At 64.6% G+C, this 17,668-nt stretch overlaps 2 protein-coding genes across 3 annotated transcripts; both read left to right on the top strand.

Moving 5' to 3' along the window:
• Positions 1-1,738: 1,738 nt before the first annotated feature.
• AP2M1 (adaptor related protein complex 2 subunit mu 1) lies at positions 1,739-9,894 on the top strand. Of its 2 annotated transcripts, XM_031968115.1 has the most exons (13): positions 1,739-1,925; positions 4,573-4,689; positions 5,406-5,411; positions 5,855-6,120; positions 6,323-6,405; positions 6,753-6,758; positions 6,895-7,030; positions 7,109-7,250; positions 7,455-7,574; positions 7,670-7,805; positions 7,893-7,990; positions 8,247-8,358; positions 9,245-9,894. In XM_031968115.1, the coding sequence occupies exons 2-13, from the start codon at positions 4,616-4,618 to the stop codon at positions 9,377-9,379; spliced, it is 1,314 nt and encodes a 437-aa protein (XP_031823975.1). In that variant the 5' UTR covers positions 1,739-1,925; positions 4,573-4,615; the 3' UTR covers positions 9,380-9,894. The 2 variants fall into 2 exon arrangements, with proteins under 2 accessions (XP_031823975.1, XP_031823976.1); XM_031968116.1 differs by lacking the exon at positions 5,406-5,411.
• A 3,741-nt stretch (positions 9,895-13,635) lies between these two features.
• Positions 13,636-16,812, top strand: ABCF3 (ATP binding cassette subfamily F member 3). Its single transcript, XM_023503844.1, has 15 exons — positions 13,636-13,721; positions 13,867-13,968; positions 14,054-14,113; positions 14,222-14,278; positions 14,388-14,410; positions 14,532-14,587; positions 14,698-14,898; positions 15,010-15,086; positions 15,207-15,251; positions 15,348-15,480; positions 15,563-15,651; positions 15,736-15,827; positions 15,937-16,069; positions 16,193-16,280; positions 16,369-16,812. Exons 1-15 carry the CDS (start codon positions 13,636-13,638, stop codon positions 16,525-16,527), a joined length of 1,401 nt encoding a protein of 466 aa, XP_023359612.1. The 3' UTR covers positions 16,528-16,812.
• The last annotated feature ends 856 nt before the right edge of the window (positions 16,813-17,668 follow it).

The raw sequence follows: 17,668 nt of genomic DNA, 5'->3' as shown, positions 1-17,668 counted from the left end.
TCCCCCGAATTTTCGGGAGGAAAGGCCCCCAGAGGGGCCCCGGCCTGACAGAGCTCCCGGACCAACGGAGAGGAACCCGGCCGGAAACGGCCCGAGCCGGGCCGAGGCTGCCTCTGGCCGGGGCAGGTTTGGGCCGGGCCGGCCCAGCAGGAAGAGAGGCTCGGGGCGGGTTGGGAGGTTTGGCCAGAAGGCGCCTCCTCCTCCTGTCTCCCCCACGCAAAGCGGGGCTCTCCCTGGGCTAGCCCAGGGGTAGGGAACGGTCCGGGATCCTCGCTCAGCCCTCTCTGCCCCCGGGCTCGTCGGGAGATGGGCGGGCTCTGTGAGCCCGGGCTTCCTCTGCCCTCGGGCCCAGGCCCCGCCGCCCGCCCCTTGGTCTCCCCGCCAGTCCCCAGCCGCGGCTGCTCCGCTCAAACCTCCCCCGAGGCTCCCTGTGGCCGCCGAGCCAGGCCCCCCTGGCCTTCACACTTCCTGGCCCCTTCCCCAGTTCTTCCCTCTGTGAGGCAAGAAGGACTCTGGCCGCCGAGCGTCCCCTGCCCTCCCCCCCTGATCCGCCCCTTTCCCCACCCCTTGGGAGCCAGGATGTGGGGGGCAAAAACAATTGAGGCCCGCGGTGTGCCGGCCCGCCCCTCCGGGGATCCCGGCCTGCCCTGGGCTTTGGCGGGGGGGAAAGAAGCGTCTGGGGTCACGGTGGAACTCGGGCCGGGCGCCCCTCCCCCCCAGCTCCCCGTCCTCCGCCCCTCAGACCGGAGGCTCCGGGGGCGCACAGATCCCCGGTGCCCGGCCAATGCTCCCGATCAGGGGGGGCTCAACCGCTGGCGCTGCTAACTGAGCAAAGGCGGGGTTTCGAGGGCAGCTTCGGGGCCCGGGGGGAGGGTCGGGATAGGAAGAACGGGCAGCCAGCCTGGGCGCCCCCCCAGGTCCGGGGGCCCGAAAGGGCCGGTGCTGCCCTCGGGAGGCTTCCGCTCCGTGCGGTGCCGGCCTCGGCCGGCAGGGGCCCCGGCCCGGAGAGGGGGGCCGTCCTTCACCCCGCCCATTGGCTCCCTGGGGCCCGGGGGGTCTCCCCGCCCCACACCCCTGCGCCCCCGGAAGCGGCGCCTCGGAAACGCGGAGTCATCAGGGGGCGCCCGAGCCAGCCCGGCAGGGCCGGAGGACCGCCCGGGGCACAAGCTCGGACAGGCCCCAAGCGCGCCGCGGGCAGTGCGGTCCCGGACCGCGGCCCTTTCGGGACCGGGCGCTGCCCTGGCCGCAGGGGCCGAACAGGCAGCGAGAGAAGGCTGGCCCTCGGTGATGAGCCCCAGGAGATGGGTTCGGATTCTGCCTCGAGCTTCCTGAGAGACCTTGGGCCGTCAGCAAGCATTTTATTAAGCACCCACTAGATGGCAGGCATTTCGGCTTCCTGTGCCTCAGTTTCCTCTTCTGTAAAATGGCGGGCGGGACTTAGGTGGCCGTTCTGGCTCTGAGCCCGGGACCTATGACCTCCAAAGCTCTTTCCGGCTCTGAATCCAGGTTCCCAGAAGAGTTAGGCAGAGGCACACACGCCGACTACATTTCCCAGCGAGCTCCGCGAGGAAACGGAGGGAAGCATGCTGGGAGACTCCCCGAGGGAAGCGAAGTCGCGGAGAGAAGGGCCGAGCCTGCTGGGAGGGTAGTGCGGCACGATCTGCGCATGTCCGGCGCCGGCGCCTAGGGGCCCGTCGGGAGTGGTAGTCCGAGGAGAGCCGGCGCGCGTGCGCAGTGGACCCAGCCGGGCGGGGCAGGCAGACCGGGGCGGAGCCGGCACTGCGGTGAAAGCTGAGGCCGCGGGCGGGGGGCGGGCGGACATCTTGGGAGCGGCGGCGGCGGCGGCTGTGGCGGCGGCGCAGCCGGACCTCGCACGGACCGACTGACCGAACGACCGACGGACGGACGGGTCGCGGCGGCGCCTGGTGAGCTGGGGCGCGGGAGGCGGGCACCGAGCGCCGCGGCGATCAATGGATGCCTCGGGGCGCGGCGGGGGCGGGGGTGGGGAGGCAGGCCCGGACCCCCTCCCCGAGACCCCACCTCGGGGCCCCCCGGCCTCCTCTCCGGGACCGAGGCTGACCCCTTCCCCCCCGCACGGATCCCGGACCCCCTCCCCCCCCGGCTCTCCGGGACCCCCCAAGACCTCGGCTGACCCCCTAGGGCAGGATCACCCACCGAGGCCCCGGAGCTTGAGCTGCCGTTGTCCCCCGACCCCCAGCTGTGCCGGCCCCGGCTCGGCCCCTTCCGTGACCTCAAGGACGACCCCGCCTCCCCCCACGAGACCCCTGGAGAGGGACAGTGCAAACCCTCCCCAAATGATAAGCTCCCCTCCCCCGCCCTGCTCCACCCACACCCCCGAGGCTCGGAGCCTGGCAACTGCCCGACCCCCAGGACAGCTCCCCGGGGTGCCGGCCGGGGCCAGGCTGCCTCCTAGAGCAAGGAGCGGGGCTCAGCCATTTCCCCTCTGGGATGGAGGTTTCTCCTTGGCTGAAATGAGGAAATAAGCCTCCAGCTAGAAAGCCCGAGCCCTGCGGGAGACCCCAGCCCCGTGGCATAGTGCCAGCCCCGGGCTGACCCCGGGGGACTGAGGCTGGGACTGCCCATTCCCCGGGAGCCCAGGGGAAGGGGGAAGGACCCTGCCCTCCCTCCCCCGTCCTTCATTGTCTCTTGTTTCCTGGCCCACTCCTCTCGCCCCGGAGCCAGTGACCCTTTCCTGGCCCTTTGCCCAGGCCTCCCCCAGAAGGGGCTGCCCCACCCCCACAGCCCAGCTGATAACCCTTTTCCAGAGGAGATGTCACCTGGACACGGCCCCGTCCCCACTGGGAGAAACCCTCCGTGTGCCCCTCCCAGGCCCAGACCCTCGCCTGGGCTTCCGTCCACCTGCTGTGTTCGCCGCTGCCCACCCCCCGTGCCACAATTCCGGGCTCCCACTGATCTTTCCAGGACCAAAGGCTTGCTCTGGTCAGCTGGGATCCCCTTCATCCCTGAAGAACCTCCCTCCTCCCCATCTAGACTGCAGTTAGGCCTTCTTCCTTCCCAGCTCCCAGCCCAGCCCTGGGGCCAGCCCCCACCCCTCCTCAGGAGAAGGGGCGGTGAGACCTCCCGCCCTTGGGCTCTAGGGGAAGCTCCTCTCCCCTCTGCCTGCTTGGGCTCACCCACCCCTTCCTTCCCCCTTCGCCTTTCTCAGTCCGGCTTCTCCCACCAGGACCCTCTTCAGTTTTTTCCTCCCTGCAGGACCCCCCTCCTTCCCCTTGGCCCGCGGTGCAGGGGTCCCCTTCCTCTGCAGACAAGGACCCTGCCCTCCCCTCGCCCTGAGTTGTGCTCTGGGGGATCCACTCCCACCCTTCCGGATTTCCAAGAAACATCTCCTGTCCTTTTTCTAGAGAGGAACTTCCTCCAGGCCTCCCCCTCCCCCACCCCATTCAAAATCTGCCAGTGTCGGGCCTTTCCCAATCTATCAGTCTCACTCTCCCTTAAGGAAGCTCTCGGGGTTCCCTTCCCCCCCCCCGTGATGCTGGGCCCAGAGCTGCCCCCCGACCTCCGGCCCTCATCCTCCGCCTCCCCCGAGTCCCTTTTTCATGGGGAGTCACAAGCCCTGCAGGAGCCCTCTGAGAAGCCCGGTTTGGAAAAACTGCTGAGCTCTTAGGGGAGGGGAGAGTAACCCATGCAGGCTTAATCCTGGAGGAGGAGAGGCCCTTCCTTAAACTGGCATCATTGCCCCCTCTTGGAAGCCCCAGGAACCCAGAAACCGGACAACAAATCAAAGCACTTTAGGCTGGAAAAAGGCTTTATGGATTACAGGCCCATTCAGCCTTCCCATTTTACAGGTTGAGAAACTGAGGCCCAAGGAGAGGGCTAGCCTGAGGTCTGGCAGCCGGCAGCGTGGGGCCTGGACGCTCTGGGCCCCGGCTGAGCCCCCAGGGGTCGGGCCAGGGCCTTGTGCTCCGCGCTGGACATTGCTCCCCCCTAGAAACCGGGAACTGCCGGTTCTGCTCCTGGTTCTCATAAGCTGCTTAAGCTGCTGCCGGGTTTGGGGCGTTACCTCGAGGCCACTCTAATCTGCCCTGCCCACTCCTGGCGGGCCTGGGCCGCCCTCCCACGGCCCAGCTGGGCCTGCAGGGGGAGGTGCTTTTGGCAGCCGGCTCTTGGACAAAGGGGAAGCCTTGAAACGGGGGCCAGGAGGGGCCGGGGCTGGGTGGGGGGCCGGCCTGGCCCCTTTGGCCCTCTGCCTCAGGGCCCAGTCAGTGACTGAGGCCGGGGGGTGCTGGCCACCCGTCTCCTGTGGGCCGAGGAGCACCCCCTGTGTGACAGAGGCTGGGGAAGGGGAAGTGTCCGGCCCGGCCTCTAGAGTCTCTGACACCCCCCCCCCCCCCCCCCCCCCACCCCCCACACACACACACACCCGGACCGACAGTGGGAGTTGCTTTGGCTCCTCCTGGCTACGCTGCCTGTCTCTGGCTGGGGGTAAGGCCTTCCGGGCACTCGCCCCTTGGCCCTGGTGCCCGCAGCCGAGTGGAGCCCGTGGGGGCCTGGAGCCGGCGCCCGGCCTCACCTTCCCATCGCCTCCCCCAGGTCTGTTCTCAGAGCCATGGGCAGAGGAGACTGAGTGGCCACCATGATCGGAGGACTTTTCATCTACAACCACAAGGGGGAGGTGCTCATCTCCCGGGTCTACCGAGATGACATCGGGTGAGTGCCCCTGGTGGTCTGTGCATGCAGAGGCCGGCGCCCCCCTGAGAGTCGGCCAGGCCGGAGGGCTCAGAAAGCATGGAGCTTGGGCCCGGGCCCGCTGCTCCGGCTGCTCTGGGAATGGCCAGGTCGGGACTGCCAGGACCCCCACCGTGCGCTTCCACCGCTTGGCCAGAGCCTCCAGGCCGGCCCCAGAAGGGGCAGGGACACAAGGGCCATCCCTGCCCACGGAGGGGTCACTCAGGCAGCGAGTGGCGAGGAAGGAGCCCTGGAGTTGGGCTCCCAGGCCTGGTCTTTTGCACTCTGCAAACGAGGCCGACGCTCGGCCCAGAGGACCCTGGGCCCCTCAGAGGGACCCCCAGCAGACAGCTTGGCTGCTTCTTGCCCCGTCCGCTTGGGAGCTCTGAGCTGGCGCCTTCTCTGGCCTGGGCACCCTGTGAGCCGTGCTGAGGGGCCACAGCTGCTGGGCAGGGGTGGGGGGCTGCGGAGGAGCCTCCGCGTTGCCCGCCCCGACGGACTCGCTGCCCGCTGCATGCCGAGGCTTCGCCAGGCCTCCTCTTCTCTCTGTCGCCCCAGGCCTCGGCTGGAGCCTGCCGTGGGCCTCCTCTGTCTGTGTGTCCGTGTGTCCATGTGTCTGTCTAACCCTTTCTCTTGTTGCTGTCACTATTCTCCTCGCTGGCATCATTTTTCTCATCCCATCTCATTGGCTGCCGTAGCAATAGGTAAGCGGCCTGCCAGCTGCGGCCCTTGGCATAGGTGGGCACGGGGCGACTTGCCCGGAACCTCCCTCTTCCCCCTCCCCCCACTGGCTCAGGAATCTGATCCTGCTCGAGCACTTCCACTCCCCCTCCCCCCAAGAGGGGGGCCGGCTGGCAGGGGGGGCGTTTGGAGCGGCTGCAGCCATTGGGCCTTCAGCCGGGTCCTCGGGCGGCTGAAGGCCCATTTCCCGAGGGAGGGCACTCGGGCGCAGGCCTGGCAGTCGGTCCCTTCCTCTTAGGCCTGCTCAGAGTCTGGCAGCTGGTCATCCCATGTCTTTTCAGCCTGACCCAGGCGAGAAGGGAGGCTGCTCCTCTCAGGGAGGGCCCGGGGGCTGGTGACGGCTGGGAGCGTCACCTCGTCGGGGCGCTCGCCTGGGCCCTGAACGGCTCGTGGGTTCCCCCTCTAGGCGGAACGCTGTGGACGCCTTCCGCGTCAACGTGATCCACGCCCGGCAGCAGGTGCGCTCCCCCGTCACCAACATTGCCCGCACCAGCTTCTTCCACGTCAAGCGCTCCAACATCTGGCTGGCAGCTGTCACCAAGCAAAATGTCAACGCCGCCATGGTCTTCGAGTTCCTCTATAAGATGTGCGACGTCATGGCCGCTTACTTTGGCAAGATCAGCGAGGAGAATATCAAGAACAACTTTGTGCTCATCTATGAGCTGCTGGATGGTGAGGGGCCCTGGCAGCCCAGCCAGATCCCCCGGAGCAGGAGCCAGGCCTTCTGGGGAGGCAGGCCCCGGGCCTTGGTGTGGGGACGTCCCGGAGAGCCCAGTCACGTCCCTTCACTGCAGGGTGGAGTCTGGATGTCGGCCTTTAGATCCCTCTCCCAGGCCCAGCACAGCACCCAACTAATGGCTCTCTCCCCCTGCAGAGATCCTGGACTTTGGCTACCCCCAGAACTCGGAGACAGGAGCTCTGAAAACGTTCATCACTCAGCAGGGCATCAAGAGCCAGGTACCAGAGCCGGGCACATCTTCCTGGCCAGGCTGTTGCACGCCCTGATTGGGGGGGGGCTGGGCTGGGCCAGCTTCTGAGATCAGCCGGCTCTGGGAATTTAGCTCCAGTGGGGGAGGGGACGAGAAAGTGCAGCCCTTTGGGTGGGGGAGTCCCTTTATTTATCCCCGAGTTCTTTCCTGGGACTTGGTGTGGGGCCCCCAGGGGTGGGTGAGCGGATGGTGCAGGGCTCCACGGATGGGGGTCCCTCTGGAGCCTGGATCTCACCTGCTGCGCTTCCCCTTCTCTTCCTCTGTTCCGGTGCTGATTCTCCCCCGGCTCCCTTCTTCCTTGTGGCCCTTCCTCAGCATCAGGTAGGTAGGCCGGTGCCTCGGTTTCCTTCCCTGCGTCTGGGAGGCTGGGTGGGGAAGATTCTAGGGGGACATGGGAGGGTTGGAGCGGGAGCTGCTGGCGAGCTTCCTGTGACTCCTCCCTGCTCCCTCTTCCTAGACAAAGGAAGAGCAGTCCCAGATCACCAGCCAGGTGACGGGGCAGATCGGTTGGCGGCGCGAGGGCATCAAGTATCGTCGGAACGAGCTCTTCCTGGACGTGCTTGAGAGCGTCAACCTGCTCATGTCTCCTCAAGGTGAGAGGGCGAGCCCCGGGGCGAGGCCGGGCGGCCCCTCCTCGCGGGACAAGCCTGACTCTGGCCTCCCTTCCCCAGGGCAGGTGCTGAGCGCCCACGTGTCTGGCCGGGTAGTCATGAAGAGCTATTTGAGCGGCATGCCCGAGTGCAAGTTCGGGATGAACGACAAGATTGTCATTGAGAAGCAGGGCAAGGGCACCGCCGATGAGACGGGCAAGAGGTGGGCAGAGGTGCCGGGGAGGAGGGGAGACGTGGACCATGCCCTCGGTGTCAGGCCCCAGGGCCAAGCGTTCCTCTCTATCCCACGCTGGGGCCATGGGACAGCCTGGGTTCTTGGTCAGGCTCCCCACCATTGAGCCGGCCCAGTTCCAAAGGCCCCTTCTTCCCTTGGGGTTCCCGCTCACACCTTCGCTTTTGCCCACAGTGGGAAGCAGTCCATCGCCATCGACGACTGCACCTTCCACCAGTGTGTGCGACTCAGCAAGTTTGACTCTGAACGGAGCATCAGCTTCATCCCCCCTGATGGAGAGTTCGAGCTTATGAGGCAAGTGGGCCCAGGGCAGGCTGGGGAGCCCCCGGGCCTCGGGGTCAGACTGGGGAGTTCCCAGCTCCTTGACTCTCCTGCTTTTCTTTCCACAGGTACCGGACCACCAAGGACATCATCCTTCCCTTCCGGGTGATCCCCCTGGTGCGGGAGGTGGGACGGACCAAACTGGAGGTCAAAGTTGTCATTAAGTCCAACTTCAAGCCTTCCTTGTTGGCCCAGAAAATTGAGGTGCGGGAAGGGGCCTGAGAGGGAGGTGGGGAGAAGGGAGCAATTGTGCCAATGTGGGGCGCTTGGTGACCGGCTCGTGACTCCTAGGTCCGGATCCCAACACCGCTGAATACAAGTGGGGTCCAAGTGATCTGCATGAAAGGAAAAGCCAAGTACAAGGCCAGTGAGAACGCCATCGTGTGGAAGTGAGTGATGGGGTCGGGGCAGAGGCTGCGTACTTCCCCGGAACTCCAGCACCAGAGTGCCCCCCTCCGTTCCCCTCCTTTGCTGCCGGGTCTCCTCCAGTTGTGGCCCAAAGAGAGGAAGCATAGAATTCCCCAGAGGCTGGAGCTGGCCTTCCAAACCTCCTTGTCTCCTCTGGCCTTAGCTCCGGCCCCCAGCCCCTGGAGGCCCCTCTGGAGTGTGGCGACAAAGCAGCCACCTCTGCCTGTACCCCCTTAGGATCAAGCGCATGGCGGGGATGAAGGAATCACAGATCAGCGCAGAGATTGAGCTGCTACCGACCAACGACAAGAAGAAGTGGGCCCGGCCTCCCATCTCCATGAACTTTGAGGTGAGATCCTTAGGAAGCCTCTGGGGCTGCATGATCCCTAGAAGTGACCTCAAGTAGCCCAGGCTCCCCTAAAGCCGGTTGTAGGAAGAGGTGGGACCAGACAGGACCCAGGAGGCTGGAGCCTGGGGCGGGACGTAGACTACAAGAACATGCAGAGAGAGGAGAAATGGGAGAGCAAAACCCAAACTTGAAGCCTAATTCCCGTTGTCACCCGGACTCAAGTTTTGTGTCATGTCACGTGGCCTTAATATTTTAGAAGCCAGTGCCCCCTGGGCACCGGGCAGTCCCCTGACTTCCCTCGCCAGCCATTTCTAACTCCGTTGCCAACTGCAGTGCAAGTTGGGATCTTCCCAACCTCTCTGCTCATGAACTTTGAAGAGTTTAGTCACCCTTGAACCTCTGCAGCTAGGCTCTGGAGAAAAGTGGGTGAAAATACTTTTGGTCTGGGTGCCCGAAACCTTTGCTAAGCTCCTCTTGCACCCTTCCTCCGAGCCTGGTGAGGTCACGAGGCCCATGTGGGTAAGGAGGAGGGTCATTTATTAGGACTGTGCCGAGGTCCCAGATCTGCCTCCCTCTTCTCACTATGTGCTGGAAACTCGGTGTTGCACAGAAATGTCCATAGTCTGATCTCAAGGGATTTACAGTCGCTGGAGGAGTGGGGGAGACCACAGAGTGCACGTGATGGAACCCAAGGGTGGGAAGCCTAAGAGTTGGACTTATCAAGGAAAGCTTCCTGGAGGTGGCTCTGGGACCGAGCCTTGAAGGGAGAGCACTGCAGAGTCCAGGCAGATTGGGGCGCCTCGGGAGGGAGGGAGGATGGCCCGCCTTCCTCTGGGGGGTGCTGGAGTGGAGAGGCAAGTCCCCTCACCCTCTTTGTGCTCTGCAGGTACCGTTTGCACCCTCTGGCCTGAAGGTGCGATACTTAAAGGTGTTTGAACCCAAGCTGAACTACAGCGACCACGATGTCATCAAATGGGTGCGCTACATCGGCCGCAGTGGTATCTACGAAACCCGCTGCTAGCTGCCCGGCCGGGGTCTCACAAATCTTTACCAACCCAGGTGCCCCCTGGGAGGAGCCAGGCTGGGCTGTCCGCCCCAACTCCTTCCCGTTGGTGTCTCCTCTTTCCCGCATCGCTGCACACCCCCTGCACAAGCCCCTAGACTAGGTCTGGACCGACCCTACCACGGGGGGAGGGGGACGAGCAGAGCGGCCCCCGGGGCCCCCGGGCCCTCAGCGCCCCTGACCTCCCTCAGCCCTCATTTTTGTCCGTCCCAGCCCAGCTCTGGGCTCTGTTTGAGTTTTGTGACCAAAGCCAGGCCAGGGTCTCTTGGGTGGCCATGCCTCTGACCCTCTCCCCGGGGTGGGGGGAGGGGCATGGGCTGCCAGAGCCCCTTAGCCTCTGCACCTCCCTGAAAGGCCAGTAACTGCCTCCCACCCCTTCCTGCCCTCAGCCCCCTGCTTTGGGATAGTGTGAGCTCCATTTTGTACACGTGTGACTTGTCCAGTTATCAACCCAATAAATTCTGTAGAGCGGACGCCCGAGCCCATTGTCTCTCCGGGAGTTATGGAGAAAGGGGGCTGCCTGGGAGGTTCCAGAGCGTCAGCCCTCTGCCTTGAGTCAGCCGCCCTTCTCACTGTCCGGAGGGAAAACGCCCTAACCGGTGACAGGCTGGCCCAGGCCTAAAGGGCAAAGAACACCCGGGCCTCATCTGCCGGTCTGGGCTCTTCGGGGGAGGGGGAGGGGAAAGAGCAGCTGGCCACGTGACTCCGTTCTTTGGGCTTTGCGGACTGGCGAGGGAGAGCTTCCGGAGAGGACACAGATCTAGGGGGCGGAGTGGGATCCGGTGGGGGGAGGGGGAAGTGTCCCATTTCTGCCTCGGCCCGGCTGGGCCGCTCCCTCCCCCGCCCGGGGTGTTGGGGGAGTCGCTTTATATTTTTAGCTACAGCTCCAACTTCTCGCGTGACCTCTTCGGCCTCATTCGCCCCGAGCTCTCCCTCCAGGCCCCCGGCCGCCGCCTCGACAGCCCGTTCGCTTCTGGGGCCGGCTCTCCGCCGGCATGCATTCCTCTCCGGCCCGACTTCGCCACGGGAGGACCGGCCGGGGGCATCCCCTGCCTCTTTAGGGGGCCGGCCGGGCCGGGCCGGGGCCCCTCCCTCCCTTCCTGACCTTGGGCTACCTGCCGGTCCAGTGCCCGCTCTAGGACTACAAGTCCCAGGAGGCATCTGCGCGACTCACGTGGCTAAACCTGCCCGGAGAATGCTGGGAAGTGGGGGGGCTACTTTTAGCCGATTTCATCCCGGCCCTTAACCCCGGTCGGGTAATCGTTCTTCTAGCTCCCTTGCGACACCGCCGGCGCCTGCGCGTTAGGACACGGAGAGGGCGAGGGAGGAGGGGGCGCCTGGGCGGGGGAGAAGGGCGGGGCAGAGATCAGCTGACTTCAGTAAGGCGAAGGCGGGGCCTGGCCTGTCACGAGGATCTTGCCCCGGCGCCTTCGAGTGACGTTCGGGGAGGAACGTCGAAGCGCCGCGGGGGGACGCAGGATAGAGGGAGAGGACTGCGTGTCAGCGACCGTATGGCGCCTGCGCACGAACATCTGCGAGGGCCTCGGAAAAGTCGGAAGGGGCGGAACGGAAGCGTGTCGGCGGCCTCACGGCGCCTGCGCACAGTCTGGCGCGAGGCGGGGAAGCGGCGAAGAGGCGGGTCTTGTGGGTCGCCGGCTGTTCGGGACCCGCACGGCGCTTGCGCGCGAGCGACCTGAAGGGGCGGGGCCGGGCGGTGTTTGGGGCGTCGGCGTCCCGGGCGCCTGGCAGACGGGCCCGGGGAAATTGGGAGTGCGCCGACATCCTGAGGAGCGAGTTCCCGGAGATCGACGGACAGGTGTTTGACTACGTGACAGGTGAGCGGGGGCCGGGCGGAGAGGCTGCGAGGGCCCGGGGGGGGCCCGGCCCGGCCCGCCTGACCCCGCGCTCTCCGTCCGCAGGCGTCCTGCACAGCGGCAGCGCCGACTTCGAGTCCGTGGACGACCTGGTGGAGGCCGTGGGGGAGCTGCTGCAGGAGGTGTCCGGGGACAGCAAGGATGGCGCGGGCATCCGGGCCGTGTGCCAGCGCATGTTCAACACGCTGCGCCTGTGCGTCCCTGCCGGGGAGACCGAGGCGGGGGAGGGGAGGGGAGGCAGAGCCGCCGGTCCCCTTCCAAAGGAGGCCCCGGATGCCCCGGGCTGGGAGGGAGGAGGAGGAGGGGCAGGGGCCCCTCTGGGGGAGTCGGGGGGCCTGGGGGCCAGAAGCCCCAGAGGGAGGGCACGGCGCTGCTTCCCCTGATCCCGCCCTGCCTGGGGGGGGGGAGGGCATCACGTGGCTTTGCAGATGGAGATCCCGGAGACCCTTTAGTCCTCGGCATTGGGCCTGGGCGGGGCTCGGGGCTCCGGGCTGTGGGCGGGGCTCGGGGCTCCGGGCTGTGGCCGCTCCACTCTGTGACTAACGGGGAAACTGAGCCAGGGGGGCCAGGTCGAGGGCCCCCTCGGCAGGGGGGGGGGAGGCCCCGCCAAGGGCCTCATTCTGCTCCCAGAGACGTTCCCCACCCCCTTCCCCAGGAGAACAGGCAGCCCCAGGGGGAGAAGCGGCAGCTGAGGTCCCAGGGTCCAGCGCTGGGAGGGAGCGCGGGCGGGTAAAGGGAGGCTCAGGGCCCGAGCTCGGGTGAGTGACTGGGGGGGGTCCAGGACACCCCTCCCTGTCCTTCAAGGGCCCCCTCCAGGAATCTCCTCTCCTCTTGAGGTCGCGCCTTGCTCGGCTTAAACCCTCCTCCTTCACCTTCACGTCCCTCGTCGCTTCTGCCTTTGTGGCCGCGCGTAGGCCAGAGGCCTCAGAGAGCCCCTTTGCCGGAGCCAGTCGGGCCCTTGGCGAGGTGGCCGCTCGCCGTGCACCTGCTCCGGGAGGGTTGGAGGCTTTCCCCGAAGCAGCCACTGCAGCGCCGCCGAGCATCGGGGCAAGGTCCGCCAGCCTCGGCCGTCTGGTGCCTCTTACCAGCCAACCCCTCTCCTCCTCCCCAGGGCAGAGCCACAGAGCCCAGGAAACAGCCAGGTGCTGCTGGACGCCCCCATCCAGTTGTCTAAGATGACCGAAAGTTACGGTGAGCGCAGGGCGTGCCCGGCTCTTCCCCGGCCTCCCACCCTCCCTCAGTCCCGGGCTTGCCACCAGCCCGGAAACCTTGCTCTCCGTGCCCGCTCTCGGTCTGTTCGGGAGGCCACGCCTGCCCCACTGGGCCCCCTCTGGTCATGCCCTCGGGGTCCCCCTGCCCTTGTGTCCTTTCTCCCCTTTAAGGTGGTTGACTTTGCGTGGGGGGAGTGGGGCTAGGACAGATTAGGGTCAGGGAACGTGGGAGGCAGAGACTGTTTTAAGCGTGAGGCGAAGGCGACTGTCTGCCTTGTTTCTAGATTATGGCGATAAGCTTCCAGCCCTGATGAAGAGGGACCAGTCTTCGGTGAGGAGGGCAGGGACTCGTAGAGGGTGGCTTTGGTTTCTTCCCGGGGGGAGGGGGAACCTCTGTATCCCAGAATACCGCTTGGGAGCCTCTCAGGCCCGCACTGTGCTCCTCATTCTGGTGGGAAACATTCACCGCCGGGGTGCCCTGGGCACCTTGCCCCAACGGGCACCCGAGGCACGACCCTGTTTGTCTCTCGGCCACAGACAGTGAATGCAAAGAAGCTGGAGAAGGCTGAGGCTCGGCTTAAGGCGAAGCAGGAGAAGCGAACTGAGAAGGACACCCTCAAGACAGCCGGCCCTCCGTGAGCCTGGGGGTGGGGCGGGCAGGCTGGTGGAGGGCAAGGCTCGAGGGGGACTGTAAGTGACTCCCTGTTCCACCTTCCTAGGGTCCTGGAGGAGGCTTCGGCAAGCCAAGCAGGGAGCAAGAAGGAGAGCCGGCTGGAGTCCTCTGGCAAGAACAAGTCGTACGATGTGCGGATCGAGAACTTTGATGTCTCTTTTGGCGAGCGGTGAGGGCTTGTTTCGGATGCCTAGAACCGGGGGGCAGATGCAGGGCCCTTTCTGGAGACTCGGCCCGTTCTCCCCTTCCTCTCAATTCTTGAGGCTCCTCGTCTTCCCTCCTCCACCAGGGTCCTCTTGACGGGCGCAGACGTAAACCTTGCATGGGGCCGACGCTACGGACTAGTGGGACGGAATGGGCTGGGCAAGACGACGTTACTGAAGATGCTGGCGACACGGAGTCTTCGAGTCCCGGCCCACATTTCCCTTCTCCATGTGGAGCAGGAGGTGGCAGGGGATGACACGCCAGCCTTGCAGAGTGTGCTGGAGAGTGACACCTTCCGAGAAGGGCTGCTGCAGCGGGAGCGGGAGCTCAGCGCCCAGATCGCAGCAGGCCGGTGAGAACCCCCACCCCAGAGCTGACCCTCATGGTCCCCTGATAGAGGCGGGACCTCCCCCCTCCCCAGATTCTCTACGCCACCACAGGCGACCGAGTGCCAGCAGGTAGCCCGTACGCTGTCTCCTCCCAACTAATTGCCTTTCCCCCCAGAGCGGAGGGCCCGGAGGCTGCACAGCTTGCCGAGATCTACGCCAAGCTTGAAGAGATTGAGGCTGACAAAGCCCCCGCCAGGTACTCGGACTCCCCTGTGGTGCCTTTCTGCCTCCTCCATTCCTCTCTGCCCCCTCTTTCACTTGCCCTCTGTCTCTCTTTCCAGGGCATCCGTTATTCTTGCTGGCCTTGGTTTTAATGCGAAGATGCAACAGCAGCCCACGCGGTGAGTGTCCCCCACCCCGCCAGCCCTTGGGCCCCTCTTCCCACCGGCTCTGCTTGTTGAATGTGGCCCACACCACCCTTGAGTCTGGGTGTCTCTCTCTCTCTGCAGGGAGTTCTCTGGTGGCTGGAGGATGCGGCTGGCCCTGGCCAGGGCCCTCTTTGCCCGGTGAGTCCATGGGGCTCAGGAGGGTGCACTCAGTGGCTTTGTGAGAGCATGGGAAGGAAATGGGGCAGCCAAAGAGACTGTGTGATGGTGTCCCTCCTTTTTTCTTTAGGCCAGATCTGCTCCTCTTGGATGGTGAGTCCTTGGGAAGCCTGGGCACGAAAGGGGGGACAGGGGTCCTGAGCCTGATGACTTGCAGTGGGGTGGGACTGGGAAGGACCATGGGTTCTCCAGCTTGTTTCTTCTTCCTCTTCAGAGCCCACCAACATGTTGGACGTGCGTGCTATCTTGTGGCTGGAGAATTATCTGCAGGTGGGTAGGGCTGGGGGGGTCAGGTAAATGAGGAGAAGGGGGGTTGTCATCTGGTCTCGAACTTCTGGGGTCTCCCCCCCCACGTTGTGCCTTTCCGTGTGACCCCTCAGACTTGGCCCTCAACGATCTTGGTTGTTTCCCATGACCGAAACTTCTTGAATGCGGTGGCCACAGACATCATTCACCTGCACAGCCAGCGGCTGGACGGTTACCGCGGCGACTTCGAGACCTTCGTCAAGAGCAAGCAGGAGCGGCTGAAGAGCCAGCAGCGCGAGTATGAGGCCCAGCAGCAGTACCGCCAGCACATCCAGGTGGGGGCGGGGGGTGCCCGGGGCCCAGGAGCCGGCGGGGGGAGGGGGCCGGAGCCCACGGGGAGCGGGGAAGGAAGGCAGGATCCTCACCCCGGTCACTCTGTCCCTCAGGTTTTCATCGACCGCTTTCGCTACAATGCCAACAGAGCCTCCCAGGTGCAGAGTAAACTCAAATTGCTGGAGAAGCTGTGAGTATCAAGAGCCATATGGCCCCCACTGTCTGACTCCTCCCCAAGCCCCAGATCTGTCCTCTTCCTCCTCCTGCATCCCACCCAAAGTCACCCACAAGATCTCCCTATTTCCCTCAGGCCGGAGCTGAAGCCTGTGGACAAGGAGGTGGAGGTGGTGATGAAGTAAGTGCCTCATTCAGGGGATCTGGGCTCGAGAAGGAGGGGCTGGGCTGCTGCCGCCTCTGGCCGGCAGAGGCCTCATCGTCTTGCCTTGGGCAGGTTTCCGGACGGGTTTGAAAAGTTCTCGCCCCCTGTTCTGCAACTCGATGAAGTGGATTTCTACTACGACCCTCAGCACCCCATCTTCAGCCGGCTCTCCGTCTCGGCAGACCTCGAGTCTCGCATCTGTGTGGTAAGAAAGCCAGGGCTGCCGCTGGGCCTCGGGGTGGCTGACAGGCCTCCCCCTCAGCCCTACTGAGGGTCGTGTCTTACAGGTGGGGGAGAACGGAGCAGGGAAGTCAACCATGCTTAAGCTGTTGATGGGAGACCTGGCGCCCGTGCGGGGGATCAGGCACGCCCACAGGTAACCAACCTCTCCCCCCACACCCACCCCAGGGGTCCGGCAGCATGGCCATGTCCTCACCCTCCCTTTGCTGCTCCCCTGCAGAAACCTGAAGATCGGCTATTTCAGCCAGCACCACGTGGAGCAGCTGGACCTGAACGTCAGCGCCGTGGAGCTGCTGGCTCGCAAGTTCCCTGGTGTGTGGGGGGAGGAGGAAGGGAGGGGAAGGGTGGGTACAGCTGTGCTCACTGCTTGAGGGGCCCGAACCTGGCCAGGGACCCACATGATGAGAGGGACGTGTTCTAGGGCGACCCGAGGAGGAGTATCGCCACCAGTTGGGACGCTACGGCATCTCCGGGGAGCTGGCCATCCGCCCTGTCGCAAGCCTGTCTGGAGGGCAGAAGAGCCGAGTGGCCTTCGCCCAGATGACCATGCCCTGGTGAGACGGCGCTGCGCGCTCCCGTTCCCTTCCCCGGCCTTCCCCTCCTGCCCCTGGGAGCCGAGGCTGGGGGGTGTCCTGCCCCTCCCTGGGTGGCACAAACCTCTCGGGGTTCTCTCGTAGCCCCAACTTCTACATTCTGGACGAGCCAACGAATCACCTGGACATGGAGACGATCGAGGCCTTAGGCCGAGCCCTCAACAGCTTCAGGGTGAGGCCCAGGACCCCCTTTTCCCCTTGGATGCCTTTGGCTGGCACAGAGTTGCTGCTGACCCCCCCTACCCTTTTTTTCTCCGCAGGGCGGGGTGATCCTTGTGTCCCACGACGAGCGGTTCATCCGGCTGGTCTGCCAGGAGCTGTGGGTGTGTGAAGGCGGAGGTGTCACTCGGGTCGAGGGGGGCTTTGACCAGTATCGGGACCTTCTCCAGGAGCAATTCCGGCGGGAAGGTTTCCTCTAGGACCTTCCTGCTGGAAGCTGGGGCACAGATCGGCCCCCACGGGCCCCCCAGACAGCAGACTTGCTTTTTAGGCCTGGGCCATGGACTTACCCCAAACATGGGGACAGCCTTATTCCAACTTCTCTTCTTCACCCCTTGCCCCTTAAACATCCTAGGGAGCTCCGTGGAAGGGGCTGCGAGGATTGTTCTCCGTGGGGTGAAGGCTCCTGGGGCTATAGCCCCCTTCTCTATTTCTGCCTAGGTCCAGTGTGGCCATCATGTAAATTAAACCTGCCCCCCTCTGTCCCCCCTGCCTTGTCTCTGCCCCTTGAGGTGGACTCATGTCTCTTGCCTTGGAAGGAGATGGGGCCCTGTGTAAGGCTGCTCTCCGGCTCTGGATTTTTCTAGTGCCTTTGGCACAGATTAAGGCAACAGCAGCTGATGGATCTCAGCCTATGGGGCTTTCTGGAGACGGTGACCTGCAGGACCCCTGGCCTGGCAGCCACCCAGTCTTGGACAGTAGAAGGCAGGGCAGGTGGTCCTCTCTTCCTGGACCCCTCCCTCCCCCCCAGGCTCATCCTCCATCCATTCTCCCACTCCCACTCCCTCAGCAGACTGAAGACCTGAGCCAGTGCCTCGGATGCAGAATCTGGGCCCTCCAAGAGAGCTGGGTCCTGGGGCCCCACGAGCTCCCTTTGTATGGCCACTTCTACCTCCACATTTTCCTTCACTTGAGGAGAGGGGGACTCCTGAGGGTGCCTCGCTTCAGCTTGAGTTGAGAATAAACGCTGGCCTTTTAGAGGCTTAGAAACCAGAAGAGGCCCCTGGGGACGGCCCAGCCGGAAGGAGGAGAGGGTAGTGGTCGCTTTAGAAGCGCATAGTTAAGGGCAGTAGCTGATCCATCCTTTCCCAGCCTTCTCCTGGCCCATCTTCCTTGGGAGGAAGTGGAAAAACCTTTGTAGAACCTGGCTTCTGTGACCCAGAAGCCTCTTGTCATCCCTCCAACTGTTGCCCAGGCCTTCCCTGAACCTGCCACATGAGTGGGTGACCTTCAGTGCTTCCCTCACCCACATGGCTTCGAAGCAGTTTGAACTCCTGGTCACACTGATGGATGTTGTGCTTTTGCCTCTTAAGGAGCTCTCTATATGGAGGGGTCCTGGTG

The sequence above is a fragment of the Sarcophilus harrisii genome, chromosome 4, assembly GCF_902635505.1.
Source record: "Sarcophilus harrisii chromosome 4, mSarHar1.11, whole genome shotgun sequence".
NCBI classification, from domain to species: Eukaryota; Metazoa; Chordata; class Mammalia; order Dasyuromorphia; family Dasyuridae; genus Sarcophilus; species Sarcophilus harrisii.
This window is presented reverse-complemented; position numbering and strand designations above follow the sequence as displayed.

Bases quoted from the DNA above. Each gene is read 5' to 3' on its own strand.
- AP2M1 (XM_031968115.1), top strand. From the start codon at position 4,616: ATGATCGGAGGACTTTTCATCTACAACCACAAGGGGGAGGTGCTCATC. The intron at 7,251-7,454 runs GTGGGCAGAGGT...TTTTGCCCACAG, and splicing joins GCCGATGAGACGGGCAAGAG to TGGGAAGCAGTCCATCGCCA. The intron at 7,806-7,892 runs GTGCGGGAAGGG...CGTGACTCCTAG, and splicing joins TGTTGGCCCAGAAAATTGAG to GTCCGGATCCCAACACCGCT.
- ABCF3 (XM_023503844.1), top strand. From the start codon at position 13,636: ATGACACGCCAGCCTTGCAGAGTGTGCTGGAGAGTGACACCTTCCGAG. The intron at 16,070-16,192 runs GTGAGACGGCGC...GTTCTCTCGTAG, and splicing joins GCCCAGATGACCATGCCCTG to CCCCAACTTCTACATTCTGG. The intron at 16,281-16,368 runs GTGAGGCCCAGG...TTTTCTCCGCAG, and splicing joins GAGCCCTCAACAGCTTCAGG to GGCGGGGTGATCCTTGTGTC.